The sequence below is a fragment of the Drosophila biarmipes genome, chromosome 3R, assembly GCF_025231255.1.
Source record: "Drosophila biarmipes strain raj3 chromosome 3R, RU_DBia_V1.1, whole genome shotgun sequence".
NCBI lineage: Eukaryota > Metazoa > Arthropoda > Insecta > Diptera > Drosophilidae > Drosophila > Drosophila biarmipes.
The window spans coordinates 15,293,113-15,309,611 of record NC_066616.1 but is presented as its reverse complement, the minus strand read 5'-3'; the positions used below and the strand labels follow the sequence as shown (position 1 = coordinate 15,309,611).

At 49.6% G+C, this 16,499-nt stretch overlaps 3 protein-coding genes across 6 annotated transcripts in view; all 3 read left to right on the top strand.

The window, feature by feature from the left end:
* LOC108031425 (uncharacterized) overlaps positions 1-12,831 on the top strand; it is a 25,052-nt gene extending 12,221 nt beyond the window's left edge. For 3 of the 4 annotated variants that reach the window (XM_017104827.3, XM_044095328.2, XM_044095326.2), the window contains 6 exons: positions 2,325-2,528; positions 2,601-2,702; positions 3,517-3,795; positions 5,062-5,214; positions 5,742-7,454; positions 7,518-9,022. In XM_017104827.3, the coding sequence (XP_016960316.2) occupies positions 2,325-2,528; positions 2,601-2,702; positions 3,517-3,795; positions 5,062-5,214; positions 5,742-7,454; positions 7,518-8,879 (3,813 nt within the window). In that variant the 3' untranslated portion in view covers positions 8,880-9,022. Of the gene's footprint in view, positions 1-2,324; positions 2,529-2,600; positions 2,703-3,516; positions 3,796-5,061; positions 5,215-5,741; positions 7,455-7,517; positions 9,023-12,695 lie in introns of those variants that run through there. The other variant, XM_017104826.3, reaches the window with a different exon arrangement.
* Positions 9,237-9,987, top strand: LOC108031426 (uncharacterized). The gene has a single exon (XM_017104830.3). The coding sequence runs from the start codon at positions 9,364-9,366 to the stop codon at positions 9,898-9,900; it is 537 nt and encodes a 178-aa protein (XP_016960319.1). The 5' UTR covers positions 9,237-9,363; the 3' UTR covers positions 9,901-9,987.
* LOC108031424 (uncharacterized) lies at positions 10,600-16,499 on the top strand. Its single transcript, XM_017104825.3, has 5 exons — positions 10,600-11,271; positions 12,696-15,421; positions 15,532-15,609; positions 15,674-15,817; positions 15,875-16,499. The coding sequence occupies exons 1-5, from the start codon at positions 10,689-10,691 to the stop codon at positions 16,160-16,162; spliced, it is 3,819 nt and encodes a 1,272-aa protein (XP_016960314.1). The 5' UTR covers positions 10,600-10,688; the 3' UTR covers positions 16,163-16,499.

Here is a 16,499-nt window from a genome sequence, read left to right as displayed (position 1 = left end):
AACCTGAATTAAAACACAAAATATCATAGTAAGAAAATCTTTAAAGTAGTTTAATTGAATAAAAAGATGAGTAAAAGTTGTGGAAAATCCGATTGTTATATGCAGTATTCTAGATTGTGGACAAATCCAGGTCATTTATTTCCGGGAAAACCCTCCCGAGTGCTATTAGATCGACCCCGTCTGTGTGTAAGGCACCGGCGATGCCTTTTGATGGCTGCTGCTACACGTAATCGTCCACGGACCGGGGGAGTCGAACCCGGAACGTCGGATCGCTGCAGTGGCAGTTGCACCGATCGAAGTGAAACCTGTCTGCAGAAAGGAAAATCATTTCACACAATCACAATCACTTGGCCCGCGGCTTGTGCAAACAGACCGACAGCGAGACATAAACACACCCATGTGCATCCGAGTCTCTGGGTATCGCGGTATCCGAGTATCTCGGTATCTCCGTTTCTGGGTATCTCCGCATCGTATATGGCTCAGCAGGCTGGGACTGCCGACAGATTTACAAACAATCCAGCGAGTGTTTGAAACCGACCCGATGGCGCATCTCCGTCTCGCAACGTCGACGCTGCATTTAGCGCAATCTGCATATGGCATCAATAGAGATAGAGCCATCAAAAGTCCCCCGCGGAACCCCCGGATGGGATCGAGGCAGGCGGGATGAGTGGTTCGGGGAGTGGGTATTGAAACTGGGACCACTTGCTTAATCGCCCCGAGCACGTTGATCGAGTTCGTTAACCGGCCGTTATGCAAAAAGTTCTTTTGGAATCGATCCAAGAAATTACCATAACGGTTAGCTCGGTCTGGGTATCGGTCGGCGATCTCGGGGCCCGCTCTCCACGACAGCCGATAATTTCAATCGAAGACGTGCAGGCATGCGACACCAACGCCAGCAGCAATACCCCAGCAAAGCAACTCCATTTCGGGCCCAGACCCTGGACTCTCATAAACGTATGTCTCCACTGGGAGAAAATAGGAGGGTGCTCTGTAGAGGATCTAAAATATACATTTTAACATTTGCTTTATGTCCTCATGTATATAGAAGTATGATAAACATAACAAAAACTATATTATTACTCATAAAAAGGTACTACATTTTAATTGTAAATTTTATGCAAATGCAAATTAAAAAGCTTTCTACGGTTTTACTGTTAATATAAACAGAACACCCCCTATAATTAATATAAACAATGAAACCATCCATGCAAAACTATACATTTGCATGAACATTGTTCAAGTATGTATCCCAAAGTAGGAGATATCATAGGTAGCAGCTCGCTTAGTGGGTTGATGTTAAAGTGTATATAGTGCAGATTCGCCCGGCTCAATTAATTATTTTTCCCAGTGCGGTCAGTTGTGAAATGAAGCGATGTACGCTTGGTCATTGCACCGCCAGCACTGGGCTCTCTGGAAACCTTTGGGTGTACGAACATATACCTCGTACATATGGTATACCTCGTTTCACAATTGATTAATGATTTCTCCTCCGGCCCCAAACACACATGTCCAGCGAGGCCCACAAATTAGCATAATGCTGCATTATGCGTATAATAACACTGCTATTATGGGTGTTATATAAAACACGGGATTGACATGAAAGTAAAACATAACTGGGCGTAGCTTGATTGGAAAGTGATTTGGCTTTTCGAACTGGGCTCGGTCTGGGGATGGCTGGTTGCTTCGAGCCCGAAGGCCCGAGTTAGAGGCTAATTAGCTGACAGGGCAGATGGATGGCATCGTGACCATGAAAATCGTGATGGGAGCCGGGCGATAAAGCGAAATCTTTTCGAATGCACATTCAATTGTGCGTGGAGCTTCGTGATTCACGACCAGGATCGACGGCGGCCGGTGCCTTGGCCCAGCTAATCCGACAGTGAACGCACCTTTTCCCGCCTCGTCTGATCTCTCGGCCGTGTCATTGAACCCACTGCCTGGCTTTTGGGACCCGCTGGCACCCACTGTCCGGATCAAAAGCAACCTGTACCTGTCCATAGTAATGATTTGGCGCTTTTTAGCGAAAAGTGTGTCTGTGGCAAGAAATCAAGTCATAACTGTTAGCACACATGTAAAGAGCACACACCGCACAGCGGAGCGTTCTTTTCAGTTCTGCGAGTTCTTGGGGCCCCGGTCCCCTCTTTATAAATAGTATACACACGAAGAGCAGATAAAAAACAGATTCTTTTGTTAATTGCTTTGTCCATTCTGGGCCAGGTCGCCCGAAGAAAACGTGGGTAAGCGCGAGTGATGGAGAGTGCTGGCATAAATGTAACTGTGGCACGACATTTTCTAATTTTTCCCGCCTTCCGCCCCGTCTCCCGCAGATAACCCAACTCAAGAACATTGAGCTAATCAACAATACGAAAAATGCACATAAATCAGCGCTCGAGATGCGCACAACAATGAAGAGCAGTCAGCCGCATGGATTGGATGATGCTCCTGCTCGCATGAGGGCCCCCGACGAGATGAGGGCCACCACTTGGATGACAACGCTGCTCGGCAGCCATCCGGCAGCAGCCAAGTCGAAGGTGAGTCACGGCCTAGAGACGCGTCGAACTCTGGTATTTACCCAATCTACCGCTGTCTTTGTGCCTCCCAAGGACCCCAATTCGGACACGGACTCGGCTCTGTCCTCGGCCCCGCCCTCCATCAGCCCGCAGCCGCCCTCCAGCGGATCCGACAGCGGCGTGATTTGGCAGACTGTAAGTACCAGGTCTTTGGTGGCAGGTAGACTAGCTGAAGATTTCGGAGATTGCCAATAACACAGAGCCATTTTGGGCCTGAGAAGTTTGCTTTAAATCTAATGATTAATGGTAGTTCAGGGCTTGTGATTTATTGTATCTAGAAACTCGAAATCAGTACATCTCAGTTAATAGACTTTTGTTTTCTACTTGATAGCTTTTGAATTTTTCTTTGTGTTTCTTTGGTATGGGTTTATTTTCAAAAGAAATAAGATATCTTCTTTTCGTTGGCTAGTTAGCCACGGAGACTTCTTATTGCTATTCTATGATGATCTTAATTTACAATAGAACAAAGATTTTAAAAAGTAGATTATCTCAGTATATAGACCTTTGTTTTTTACTTGATAGCATGGGAATTTTCCATTATCTTTCTTTGGTATAGGTTTAATTTTCAAAAAAATAAGATATCTTGTTTTTGGTTATTAATTTGTTAGCTAATTTTAATGCTATGATGATCCTAATTTTTATAGAGAAAAAAGGAAACCAAGTAATCTTAAAGGTGTCAAAAAAATCTTTAAGATTTTACTATAAATACTTTTAAATGATGTTAGGTAGTTATGTATTGCTTTGAAATGTATCAAATTACAAATGGATATCCTAGAGAAAGAGAAATAAGAACTAGAAACCAAACAGGTGGTTGCAAAAATATCTCCGCATGAATATGTAGGTAGGTTATTTCTCAGAACCTAAGTGGTTTTTCCGGATGGTTTCCCATCGATTTTAAAATAGTTCCCCTCGAGTGCCGACTGAATCCACCCCCGTTTCTTTCTCGCAGCTGCAGGACCTGGACAAACTGCAAAAGGAAGCGGAAATGTACCAGAAGGAGAACGAGCGCCTGCAGACGGAGGTGCAGCTGATGAAACAGGAACTGGATGCCGCGGAGAAGGCGGCGATGGCCAGCGGAAAGAAGCAGGCCCAGATCGCGGAGCTGATGCAGCGCATCCAGGAGCTGGAGGAGAAGCAGGCCAGCTTCGAGGACGAGGCCAGCGAGCTGAGGGAGCAGAATGAACTCCTCGAGTTTCGCATACTCGAGCTGGAAGACGATAGCGATAAGGTAAGGCAACGGCAATGGCACCCCGCATCGCGAATCACTCGAAAGCCAGTTTGTGAATCCACTCGAGGGAGTGACTCACGAGGCGCTTGTTTATGAATGAAAATGAATTGAGCCATTCATTCGAAGCCAACTCGACTGCGCTCAGAGCCAAGCCACTGCTAGCTGGCCAACTCAGTGTGCTGAAGTCTCTCAGTTTTGTTTGGCATCTAAGCCAGTGCGGAAATTGTTTTGGTTTAACGGCAACAACAATCTTTTTATTTATACCCAATTGAAATTGTTTCACTGGAGCAGCCGCAGTTGGTGGCTAACTCATTAGGCTGTGTTGCAAAATATTCAGGAATTGAAATCTGCGGTTAAACTTTCCAATTGCCAGTGGGTCCGCACCGAGGCTTTATGTCATCTGCGTATGTCGCACTACGATCACCGCCTACAATTTTACCACGAACGCTTCTTGGCCATGTAGATGCTCTGGCCTAAGAGTTGTTTTAGCCAAATCGGAGTCAGAGCGCTTATAACGCTGCTTATAAGGGTAGTGCCCTAAGTGGACGCCATCTACGAGGCTTGTTATACTTATGAGTGTTTTGTCGTTACTCATAGACAGCCAAATCCAGCCAAAGGCTTTGTTGGCCCCACACCTTGGTGGAGCACCCATTAAGTGGAGCGATTGAAGGTATATTGGGTGACCCAGAAAATATGTGGCTTACTAAATGTTTTAATCATAAGTAAAATAAGTATTTTCTCTGGAAGATATTCAATTAAACTCTATAGACATTAGTTGAAAATAAGGTCTTAAGGGCCTAATGAATTATGTTCTGTGGCTATATTAGGGCCATAAAAAGTCAAAAATATAATATACTTTGAGATTATACCAACTCTTTGGTAGTTAAGTTCTCATTTCAATACATTACTTCTTCGTTAGAAAAATATCTATCCGATTTCCTAGGAGGTATCTCCAGTTCGATGCCCCCGTTCGTCAATCTCTTCAGCTGCTTTTCAGTTTCGGTACGTTTAATTTCTAGAGCCGAACAGTTTTGCTGGCAGCCAGCGGCAGTGAAGTCGTTCAGCTTGAAAATCCAATTCGCTCGCCTAATTGCAATAACCAAAAGTAATTATTCGCGCAGCCAGCAAAGTGAAATTAGTCGTAGATCGGTTTGCACATGAGAGTGTGTCAGTGGCGGCAGTGGAGCATTAAGCCAGTGTTAATTTGCCTAAGTAACTGTTAAGCAGGCGAATATAACTAATTGCGTTATCCTTGGGCTGATCCAGATGGAGAGCACCTGCGAGGGCCACTGCCAGAGTCTGCAGGACCTGCTGGAGCAGTCCGCCCAGCGGCTGGAGGATCGGGACAAGCGCTGCCTGCAGCAACTGCTGCAGTGCGTCCAGCAACTGGACCTGGATGCCATGGTGCCAGGCGATCAGGTGTGTAAAGCCTTGATATTTAATGTTTATTTTAAAAAGTATATTTTCAATATTTCATAAATATATAAAATATAAAGTAGGTACTGAAAATGTTTTTACAAACTTAATGGACTTATTGCCTAATAAAAAATTATGTTTCACAAAAGATTCGCTAAAAATGGATTCAAGGTCCAACCATGAATCACATTTGAGTGAATTTTCCCTAAAATGTAAGGGCAACTGTTTTAGGGTGTAATTTCCTTAACTAGGTAATACCAGTTTTTGGCCGTTTTCATCTGTTTCTCAGATGGCCAAAATGTAACTCAACAAGAGATCTTATAATTCAAGCCTAGCTAGCCCATTTATGTATGTCAGTTAACCGTAGACAGCTTTACTGAGTGTTTTGCAAACATACAAATACAATCCATATATTTATTGATACCCCAGTTATTTCCATTAGCTTCATTCGTTTTAGCCACCCTTATGAAAATTTCGGACTAAGAAATCGCAAAAATTCAAGTTTTGTTTTATTTTTCGCCCAAAAACAGAACCGCACGGAAACCCACCGGAGGCACAACCCAACCCAAAGTCATAGTCAGAGTCACAATCACAATCACAGGATCGTAGCCACTGTTCAGCCGTATAGCAACTGTGCCACGCCCACAGCCCCGCCCACGCCCAGCAAGAGGCACTGCAGCCAGGTGAGCTCTTGGCAGAGCAGCAGCCTCAGCGAGAGCGGGGTGTTCGTGGAGTGCGATCTGCCATCCAGTGGGATTAGCCATCCCCACCTGCAGTACTACCAGGAGCGATTGGAGCAGCTGGAGGGCAAGCTTCTGGTCTACGAGAGTAGCGGTGACGCCCAGGCGCGGCACTTGGCCCAGAGATTGCAGCGGGAGCTGCAGCTGGAGAAGGATCTCAAGGAGCTAGCCGACCGGGTGGAGCACCTGACCGAACAGAACGCTCAGTTGGAGGAGGCCAAGTGCGAGTTCGAGGAGGCTGAGAACGACACGCGACTCCATTTGCAGCGCAACGAGGTGGAGCTAGAGATTCTTCGCCAGCGCAACGTGGAGTTGGAGTTCGGCAAGGAGGCACTGGCCGCCAAGTATCAGGATTGCAGGGCTGAAGTGCTGATCCTCCGGGAGGATCTTGCGGCAGCAGAGACTCAGCTAGAGCATCTGCAAGCGGAGAGAAAGCAGGCCAGAAAGGAGCTGCAGGATCTTCGAAGATCACTGCCTTTGCTGCTCATCTGCCGTCTCTTATCCCTGGCCAAAATGGGCAACAATGTCTCGTCTCCAGAGGCCAGTCCTCGTCTCTCATCAGGCTATACTTCCACCCCCCAAAGCAGCCTCAACTCCAGTGCCAAACTACAAACAGCTGACTTCGGTCTGGGCCAGATGGGATTTGCCGATCCCGGCGAGGGTCGTGAGATCATTTACCTCAAGGAGGAGGTCAAGGGGCTGCGCAGTCAACTCAAGGAACTGAATGCCCGGCACTACGAGGCCATGGAGACCGCCGACTCACACTGGGTGGACCTGGAGCAGCAGTACAAGGAGCGCGAGGAGGCCTACCGAGCCAAGGAGGCCAGCCTCAAGCAGAAGATCACCCAGCTGCAGGACTGCCTGCGAGATGACTCCCGGGCGGCCACCGAGAAGATCCAGCAGCTGGAGGAAGGCGAGCAGGCGCTGAAGACCTGCCTGGTGCGCATGACCAAGGAGCACCGCGACCTGCTCACCGAGAATCACACACTGCAGTGCAGCATGGAGAGCTTGATGGCCAAGGTGGAGATGGAGGCGGAGCACAAGATGCCGCTCACAGAGGCATTGGAGACTGAACGAAGAAGGAGCCAGGCACTGATGGACGACCTGGCCTTTGCCAAGAAGATGCAGCAAAACACCGAGGATCAACTAAGGCAGGAGACCGATGCCCTGCGCACTCAGATCTTCGACATCAAAAAGGAGTACCTGCACATCGAGGTGACCAACAGCGAGCTGAAGGAGGAGGTGGGCACGCTGGAGAATAAGATCCGCCAGATGGAGGGCCAGATGAAGGAGTCGGAGGAGCGGGCGCGCTGTCTGGAGGACGAGCTGCGCACCAAGGACGAGCAGTGCCAGCAAATGGAGCGCAAGCTGGGCGTAATGCCCGAGGGCTACAGCCTGGCCGACGAACTCTACGATAGTCCTGCCAAGCGGGCCAAGAAGACCGAGGTGCCGGATCTACAGACCGCCAGCCAGGGTCTGGGCGTGGCTCTACTCGATCTAGAGGTGCGTTCTGTACTACTTTCCTTAAAGTGAATCCTAAATCCGTTTTTCTCATCTCTTTTACAGGGTCGCGACTTTGACCTGCCCCTCCACAAGGATTTCCAAGCGATCGCCTGCAGCGTGAAGCAGCTGGCGGACACCCTCCTCTCGCAGAGCCCGTCCGAGGTGAGTCTACCTAAGAGCAAGCCAGTCAAGTCGGAAGATGTCAGCTGGGCCACTGCCCAGGATGGCTCGTCCAATAAAATAAGTGGGACAGGACTGTCGACTGTGACCAGTCTGGAGAGTCAGGGAAATCAAGAAAGTCGGGACAGTCGGGACAGTCAAGAGGGTCAGGTTATACAGGAAACTGTAGAAAGTCAGGAGAGTCAAGCCAGCGATCCCACCAGCACTAGTTACCTAAGTGTTCAGGCATCCTCATCCAGGCCAAGGGGCTTTAAGGTGGGCAGATCAGTACAAAAGTCCAGACGGTCGCGAGGAGGAGCCGACAGTCGAACGAATCTTAAACTGGAGGCAATAGTGGAACCATCGGATGACCAAGAGAAGAAAATCAGTGAGGTGCCTTCATCGATGAGAAAACTTTCTGAGGAGCCAGAGCCTGAGCCTAAGCTCGGCAAGAAAATCAGAAAGCGGGCCAAAGCCCCGAAGGAGGAGCAAGCCAATCCACAACGACGCCAGCGATCCATGCTGCGGCGTTTCATCTTCAGGAGGATCTACCGTGCACGCATGCGCAGTCGATCTATGGGTTTCCAGCTCCAGCAGAGCCTTTCCTGCAACAGTTTCCACTCGGTTTTGTCAGTTCACACGGCTCACTCCTCCAGATCGGGGGTTTCACTGTACTCGCTGCATGCCGAAATGGTTAATCTCGATTGGGAATCACTGGCCAGTGTGTCTTTTGTGCAAACGGAGGAGGTCAAGAGACTCGAGGAAAAGGTTCAGGCCACTCCCGAGTGCAGTGAACAGGAAGCCCAGGTGCAACCGGAAACGGTGGAGTGTGGGACCCAGGCGGATGTGGGTGTGGAGCAGCGGCTGCTCCTGATGCCCCTGAGAACCAGGTGCTTCGTGGATCTCCTCCAGGATGCCGTGGACGGATACTTCGATGTGTCCGCCTTCCGAACCCGTCTTCTTCACTTGTGGGAGGATGGGGAGGATTTCCGGGAGCACCTAGAGTTCCTCCAGGATATGTGGACGGAGAAGAACCACAACGAGTCGCTGGAGAGCTACGAGGGATTCGTGGCGGCTCTCGGCTGTGTCCAAAGTCTGAAGCAGGCCCTCAAGCCCGCCTCCTCCGAACTCCTGGATCAGATCGAGCAACGCATCCATGCCCGCCTGGTGCTCTTCCATACCCAGAAGATGGAGTCTGAGTTTTGCTGCACCGTCTACATTCCCGTGGAGCGCAGCAACTCCATGTTGTTCAGGGATCCCAGATGAGAAGTCTCTTTAAACTCCATTTCGATGTAAATACTGCAAACATAAATGTAAATTACCGAATGACTGTCCCCTACTTGTTGGTCTTCATGAGGTGTGTCACATGATAGATTGTTAGATTAAATTTTATCGGTTTATACATGTAATTTAATCAAAGTAATCAAATTTGGGTGTATCACAAAGTAAGGTATGGTTTTTGTTAACCAATCCAACATGATTTTTTTTAGTATTTTGGGTTTGGTTTAAATTTGACGTATGTTGGCTTATGGGTGAACCCATTAGTAGCTGAGACTTTAAATTGCTCTTAAATGTACAACTCATAAAACCAGAGTTTGTATATTTAATCAATCAGCTTACTTATTCAGTGCTATAAGGGAAAGTTATGTTTTCCAAATCGAAAGTGCCTTGAGATAAGTTTCTCTAAGCAGGATCATTTGCAATACCAGTAGAACCAGATAGTTTCCAAATTCTGTATTCGTTGAACATTATGATGGCCAATAATGACGTGGACTTGGACACCTTCCATGACTGCCGGAGCGATGACGAGGAGACCCCGGAGTTGGCAGTGGGCGGTGGCGATGAGGTGATCTGCAAGCAGGCACCTCGGTACGACGATCCCGGCCAGATTCGGGCCGTTCTGGAGCGGGCTGCCACTGCCACCCAGCGCCTCCTGAGGTGCTACGGAGGCACTGATTGCGTGCCCACTCGACCCTCGATGACCCGTTTCTATCCGGCAACCCTGGAGGTCAGTGCCCGTCTCCACACGGACGACAAGTGTCCCTGTCCCAAGGACAGGCAGTGCAAGCTGATTGGCGACCCCGTGACCCTGAAGCTGCCCATCGAACTGAATCCGGAGAGCGGCCAGGTCAAGGTCAACATCTTCCAGCCGAAGTCGCTGGGAACCTTCTGCGGCTGCAATGCACCCGAACATAAGAGCAAGTCCAAGCACAGGAGGCCCAGTGTGAGGTGGTGCAGCAGGGAGAACTTCTGCCCCGATTGCCAGGAACCCAGTCAACGCTCGTGAATTTCATAGTGTGCAGATACCTTTTCAATGTCCTCACGTGATTGATTCAAAATGTATTTGGTACTAAATTTAACCACTTTCAGGCAATACGTGTGTTCTTCTTTGGTAGTTTCTGGTTTTCATTTTTTTGGGTTCTTAATTTCAATTTTTGATATAAAACAAAAGCCTTCATTTTCCACCTAAAAATAATCAGTTTTTCGGGCGAAAAAATAAAAAAATTGGTATTCACACCAAAAAAATTTTATTTTTGACCAATTTTCGCAAAAGATGCTACCCCTTACAAAAAGTCAAAATTTGCGAAAGTTTTTAGTTTTAAGTAACAGCCAGAAAATGCGCTGCGATCAATTGTCTAGCTTGTTAAACAAAACAGTGCGTGTTTTAGGTATATAACCATTTTAGACCAAGTTATGCCAAAAAAGGTAAAAGCTAAATATCTGTCTTTAGCCAAAAAACAAAAGTCTTTGTGTGTGTTTTAGGTATATAACCATTTTTGACCAAGTTATGCCAAAAAAGGTAAAAGCTAAATATCTGTCTTTAGCCAAAAAACAAAAGTCTTTGTTTTTTACCTAAAAAATCAGTATTTTGGGCGAAACAAAAAAGGTGGATTTAGAAAGGATTAAAACTTGGGAAATCATAGGAGTTTCGGGGTATCTCATTTCCAACAGTCATTTTTTCCTCCCGTTTGGAGTCAGTATTTTAGACACAATCGAGCAGGCAACACACACATAAAAATTTAATGTGAGTTCTGAGCTTGATTTGGGGAAAACAGTTCTAGAAGTTCGAGCATTATGGACGAGGAACACGCCAATCCGCCCGCCGATCCGAGCATCGAACCCAGTGAATACACGCAGGGTCGCAAGGTGAGCCGGAGCACCATCACCCTGACGCGCGGAATGGACTCCACACGGCTGCTTTTCATGGGCGACAACTTCCAGCAGACGCGCAGCGACCAGGACATTTTCTTCGACTGCCAGGGACCGGCGGAGGACTCTCCGCGGGAGGGGCGCAGTGCCACCAGTCGCTGCAAGCTGGAAGACCCGGCGGCCATTCGGGAGGCCCTGGAACGGGCGGCCAATGCCACGCAGATGCTGCTCAAGAACTTCGACAAGGCGGGTGGGTGGAACCAGCCCTGTGCCGTCACCTTGGAACTGACCGCTCGATTGGTGGACCCTAAGAAGGGTCGAGCCGGCTGTCCCTTACACGGCAAGCCCGTCACTGTCCAGATGCCGCTGGAGTTCAATCCGCAGGGAAAGATGGTCAGCTGCCAGCAGAAGCATCCGCCCGCGACCAGGCATCGCAAGGATTCCATCTGCCAGTGCCGCTCCCACCAGGCGATACGACCGCCGCCGAGGACGCCCAAGCCCAGCACAGGTAAATCCGCCAGCGAACAGTTTGTCCCGTCTGCCTCGCAGCAGCTGACCGAAGGGTCCGACAGCTCGGCCTACATGGGCAGCTGTGGGGACTCTACCTCGCATTACTACAACCGCTGCACGCCGGCCACCTGCGGCCACTGGTACGATCCGGAGGCACGGGAGGTGGTCACCATCTGCTGCCTGCCCGTGCCGGAGCCAGAACCGCAGCCCATTCCGATTCCATTACCATTGCTAGTTGAGGAGGAGCCTGAGCCAGAGCCGGAGCCGGAGGAGCCCGAGCTTCCGCAGGAACACTTAAAGATCTATGCCCCGCAACAAGAGCCCGAGTACCGCAGCACCGAGTCGGAGGAGTCCGATGAGATCGTGTCCAGCGAAGAGGAGGAGCAGGTGGCTATGCCGCCGCCGCCGCCACAGGAACCGCCGCCGGTAGGCAAGCGATACTACCTCGCACTGCCCCAAAACAAGGAGTTCTCCAACTGCTCGCCCTGCCGCTTCGACCCCAGTCCCATCATGGACGAGGAGGGCAATGTCTTCTGTCCCGGCAACTGTGGCTGCTGCATGTGTCCGTGGAAGAAGCGCTCCTTTGTCCAGAACCAGGAGCACATCAATGTCAAGGTCTGCCGCTGCGTCCAGCGCGGCACCATCTTCACCAAGTTCGAGGACAGGGAGGTGTGCAGCCAGGCCTCCTACTTCGACTTCTGTCCATGCCGCGAGAAGGCGGAGGCCAAGTTCCTGGAGTTGTACCACGCCGAGATGTGGTCCCGTCCGGACATAACGCGGGGCCGCGAGATCCGACTGACGGAGATCAAGGAACTGCTCGTACCCATAAGCCATCAAGCCGAATAAAATGTGTTTGCCCATCGAATCAAATCGAATCGAATCGAGTTATGTGTGTTCTAGCCGGGGAACCGGTTGACGAAACGGTTTTCGGCATCGGTTCGGTATCGGTTAAGAGCCCTCATTCCTTCGAGCTTTAACCGCAACAATATCGTAAGCGTTGTCAGCTATCCATGATCAGATTCGAGAGCTTGTTATATCTTTTCTTATAATGTATATCTAAGGTTTTTATATACTCATCTCTTATTTTTAGATTTTTTTTAAATTGTTTTTTTAATTATTTTGATCAGTTAACTCACAATTTAAAGTTGTATTGCTCGCTTTAAGCTATTAGGTGCAAATCTATTTTATGTTATTCCAATATGGTAGAAACGGGATAGCATTATAGATCAATCTTATTTTAGCGGTTGTGGCTCTGTAAAGGGACTTTGTTCGGTATATCGGTTATGATTCCAAAATATAGGGAAATATTTAATGGGAAAGATCCTTATAATTTTTCCTCTTACTTTTCAAAATAAATCAATTTTATTTAGTTCTTAAAACCATCCTTTAATCTTACGGTTCTCCCATTCTTGTCATCCCCAGAATGCCCGGCTCTGATGTACATGCAGCATGAGCGACATTCCGACAGCGACCCCAACTCCCGCCACCAACAGACCGACCAATCCTACCTGAAAGACCACTGGAAACCGTCGAAGCCGCCGCAGTCCCAGTTATCCGAGTGCGAGGATCCGCATGCCAAGCCCTCGCAGACGGAGGATTCCTTTTTGCGGAAACACCACACGCCCAAGTACCTGGAACCGCAGCCGGAACCGAAGGACGAACCGAAACAGGATGAAGGACCAACCTGTTCCTGCAAGCCGAAGCGGTCCAAGTCCGCCGATCCACCGCCGGTCAAGACCCACGTATGTGCGTGCAACAAAGCTGCACCCGTTCCATGTGAAGTTGAGAAAACCACTCAAATGAAGCCCTGCTCCTTGAGAACATCGGTGACTGAACAAAGTGGCGCACATCCGGGAACAGAATCCTCATTCAAGAGTGCTTTAACAGCTTGCACCAAGGAGCTCCTTGATCCCTGCGGTTGTGGCTCCAATCCACCTTACTGGGCGGGGCAAAGCAACCTGATTTCCGGTCCATCGCACAGTGCGGCCATGGACCCCCGCCATTCGAAGGTTACAGAAGCCTCCTATAAAAGCAACTTCACCATGGCTCCTCTGGTGGAACCGAAACCGAAAGGAAAGCACTCGCGCTCCAAGAGCCTGGCCAGTCTTCCAGATAAGGGTAGCCGCCCCAACCAGAGCGGCGTGACTTGGTTGTCTGCTTTGAAGGATCCGGAAACCGAGGGCTGCCCCTCCCCAAAGGAGGAACGCCCTCCCTGTACTTGCAATGCCACCCAGACCAACCAGGTTTCCTCAATGGCGTTCCTTCCACCGAGCCATGCGAACTACCGCAGCATGACATCCAGATCGAGTGCTTCCAAGTCGAGAAACCCATGCAGTCAGCCCTCCTTTGGAGTGGACGACGAGACCTCAGCCACAACGCGATCCCGCTCGATTGTGGGCAAGATCACCTGTCTGTGCGCTTCGGAGCATCAGCCCACCAAGGACTTTGTGGCCAATTTGGCCCATGAGGGTTGCACGGAGTGTGGAGAGGAGCACAGCATTCCACCATGTCCTTCCACCAGGATACAACATCCTTCCGGATTCGCCCAGTTCAAGGATTGCCACTCAGCTCCATGCCAGCCCAGTGGCTCTACTCGTTCGAGAAAAGTAAGCCTGAAGGACCAAAGAGGGGAGTTCTGTGATTGTGATGAGTCCGATGGTTCCTCCGACTTGTCAGATCCCATCCAGACCAGTCTCCACACCCACCGAAGTCTCTCCGGCGGCAGTTGTCTGTGCAATGATGATGATCCTCCTGGCCAGGATCCCGCCGAGTCGACGTGTGTGAGCAAGGAGTGCCAGTGTTATTTGAAGGAAGATCTGCCAGGAATGCAGAGTGCCCAGGAGGGCTCTGGTTTCCAGACACCCGAGGATCTGTGCGGAAACAAGAGCATGGCCTGCTGTTCGCGCAAACAACGCATTATGCAGTTGATGGAGAAGCTCACCACTTCCGGATGCGATTGTGGGGAGTCCCGCTCCTGCCTGATCCAACAGCTGTTCCGCGAAATGACGCTCCTACTGAGATCCGAAAGGGAGGACGCAGTTGCTCCGGCAGATGAACCAAAGGCCCCCTGTTTGACCTTCGATGAGTGCTGCGGGAAGGTACATGACCGCACTGGTGAGGAGGAAGCCGGCGAGAAGCCCATGTCCAAAAGGCAGGTCCAACGAGTCGAGTGCTTTCATCAGCTGGAGGAGTACCTACGCAAGTGCTACTTGCCGCCAGGAGAGCCGGAGGTCCCAGAGACAGATATCTATGCCTTCGAACTGGATCCGGACTTCCCACCCGATGTGGAACCCCAAAAACGCCCTGTGGAGACGGTAACAATCCAACCTTGCTCGGAGAAGTTCTACGACCTGGGAAACTCTTTGACCTGCTCTGGCGATGGCCTTGATGGCGATGTCTTCCGAGACTGTGAGGAGGATGAAGAGGATCATAAGTGCGACTGTAAGGAAGAATGTACACCAGAGGGAGAGCCAGACCTTTGCCAATCCCTCAAAGCCTTTATCAACATGGAAGTGCAGGAAATACTTGAGGAAGAGACCCAAAAGGAGGGCAACGATCTGGAACCAAAAACACCCAGCATAATCCTCAAGGAAATCTGTGAGGGACCCACGACCCCTGTGCCCCCTGTTAGAGAGGAGAAACCCGAGCTGATTGAATGTCCTTTTGCCGGCATGGTGTCCTGTCCGCCGTGGATCAAAGAGGAGACGGACTGGGCGGCCTATCCCTACAACGTAGAACCCTGTGCGCAGAAGGACGCAGTGGTGCCCAGGGGTCCACGAACTGGGCTGCTGCCCGAAGGACCTCTGCCACCCAATGTGCGAAATCTCTGCGAGCAGCTCCTTCGAAAGGCCCTCAAGGACTGTGGACTATGTGGTGGCACTCCCCTGCACTCCTGCGAGGACGAAGAGTGCGTGGAGTGCCCGCCCGAGTGCGAGCAATGCCCGGAAGTGTGTCCGGAAGACTGCCCAGAGGACTGCCAACCCGAATGCCCCGAGGAATGCCCCGAAGAGTGCGAGGAGGAGTGCCAGCCGGAGCCACCTGAACAGGGATGCCTCTGCTGCCACTGTCGCGCCCTCATCTGCGACGACGAGTGCAAGACGGTTTCCAAAACCCTCCGCTCGGCCATGTGCGATCCCCTCTGCGAAATGGTAAGTTAAACCTGGGATGTGATAATTATCATCCTTAACTTAAGTAACTATAGTATATTTAACTTAATTATCTTTATAGTTGTTCTTATATAATTCAATGTTTTTCACAGAAATACTTTATAGACTCGATGATCATAGATCTGCACACCATGGACTGTGTGCTGGGCAACAAGCAGGCGAAGCCCAAGGTAGGTGACTTATATCTAGTACCCATTTCATATGATTACCTAAGATATTTTTCGTATTCCTCAGAATGTCAGGGCAAATGATGCAACCAATAGGACGGGACCGGGGGACAGTTTCCCGGCTAAGATTACGTGTGTTACCAGCCTGGGTTGCACCGCTCTCTATGTCAGATGGAAAGTGGAAGACTGCCGCGCTATAGCAGGATTTGAGGTGGGTTAAAAGTCAACCTAATCTAGAGATACATTTTACCTTACCTTTTATGCCCAGATTTACGTGGATGGGCATTTGACCAATCGATTGTACAGTTTTCGTCACGAGGCGGGCGTTGTAACCAATGTGGATGTGACCAATCCCCACCAGATTGTGCTGCGTGCCCTGGCGGTGGGTCAGGAGTTCCCCGGCGAGGGTATTGGCAAAGGCCCGGAGTGCGGCTGCCAGACGGTGGCGGTGGCCAATCCGGAACTGATGGCCGGAGCTGAAAGGCCGTGGTCGCCCAGTGTCTTCTACTATGATCCCAACCAATTGCCGCCGGCGGGAGGCGGTCAGAAGTGCTAGTCAAGAATCATATATCGAATATCGTCGGATATCAATATCACCGTTATCGGAACAAAGGAGCCGAGTGCTCCCTCACCTTTTAGCTTGTACATATAGCATATTTATATGTAGTGTTTGTTAAGAGTTGTTCTTTCTGAAGGTTACCAATCGAAATTTTCTGTACGTAGTGCTTTACATAGTGCCTTAAATCGTAATACTAGATTTTAAGCGGATATCAATGCATTGTAAAGGAATTGAAAGCAGATTAGCCCCTTCAGATGGCACGTGTTAGTTGAAAAAAACCAAATTCACTTTAAATAAATGAATCTCATTGTTAGAGATGCAAACATGTTAATAA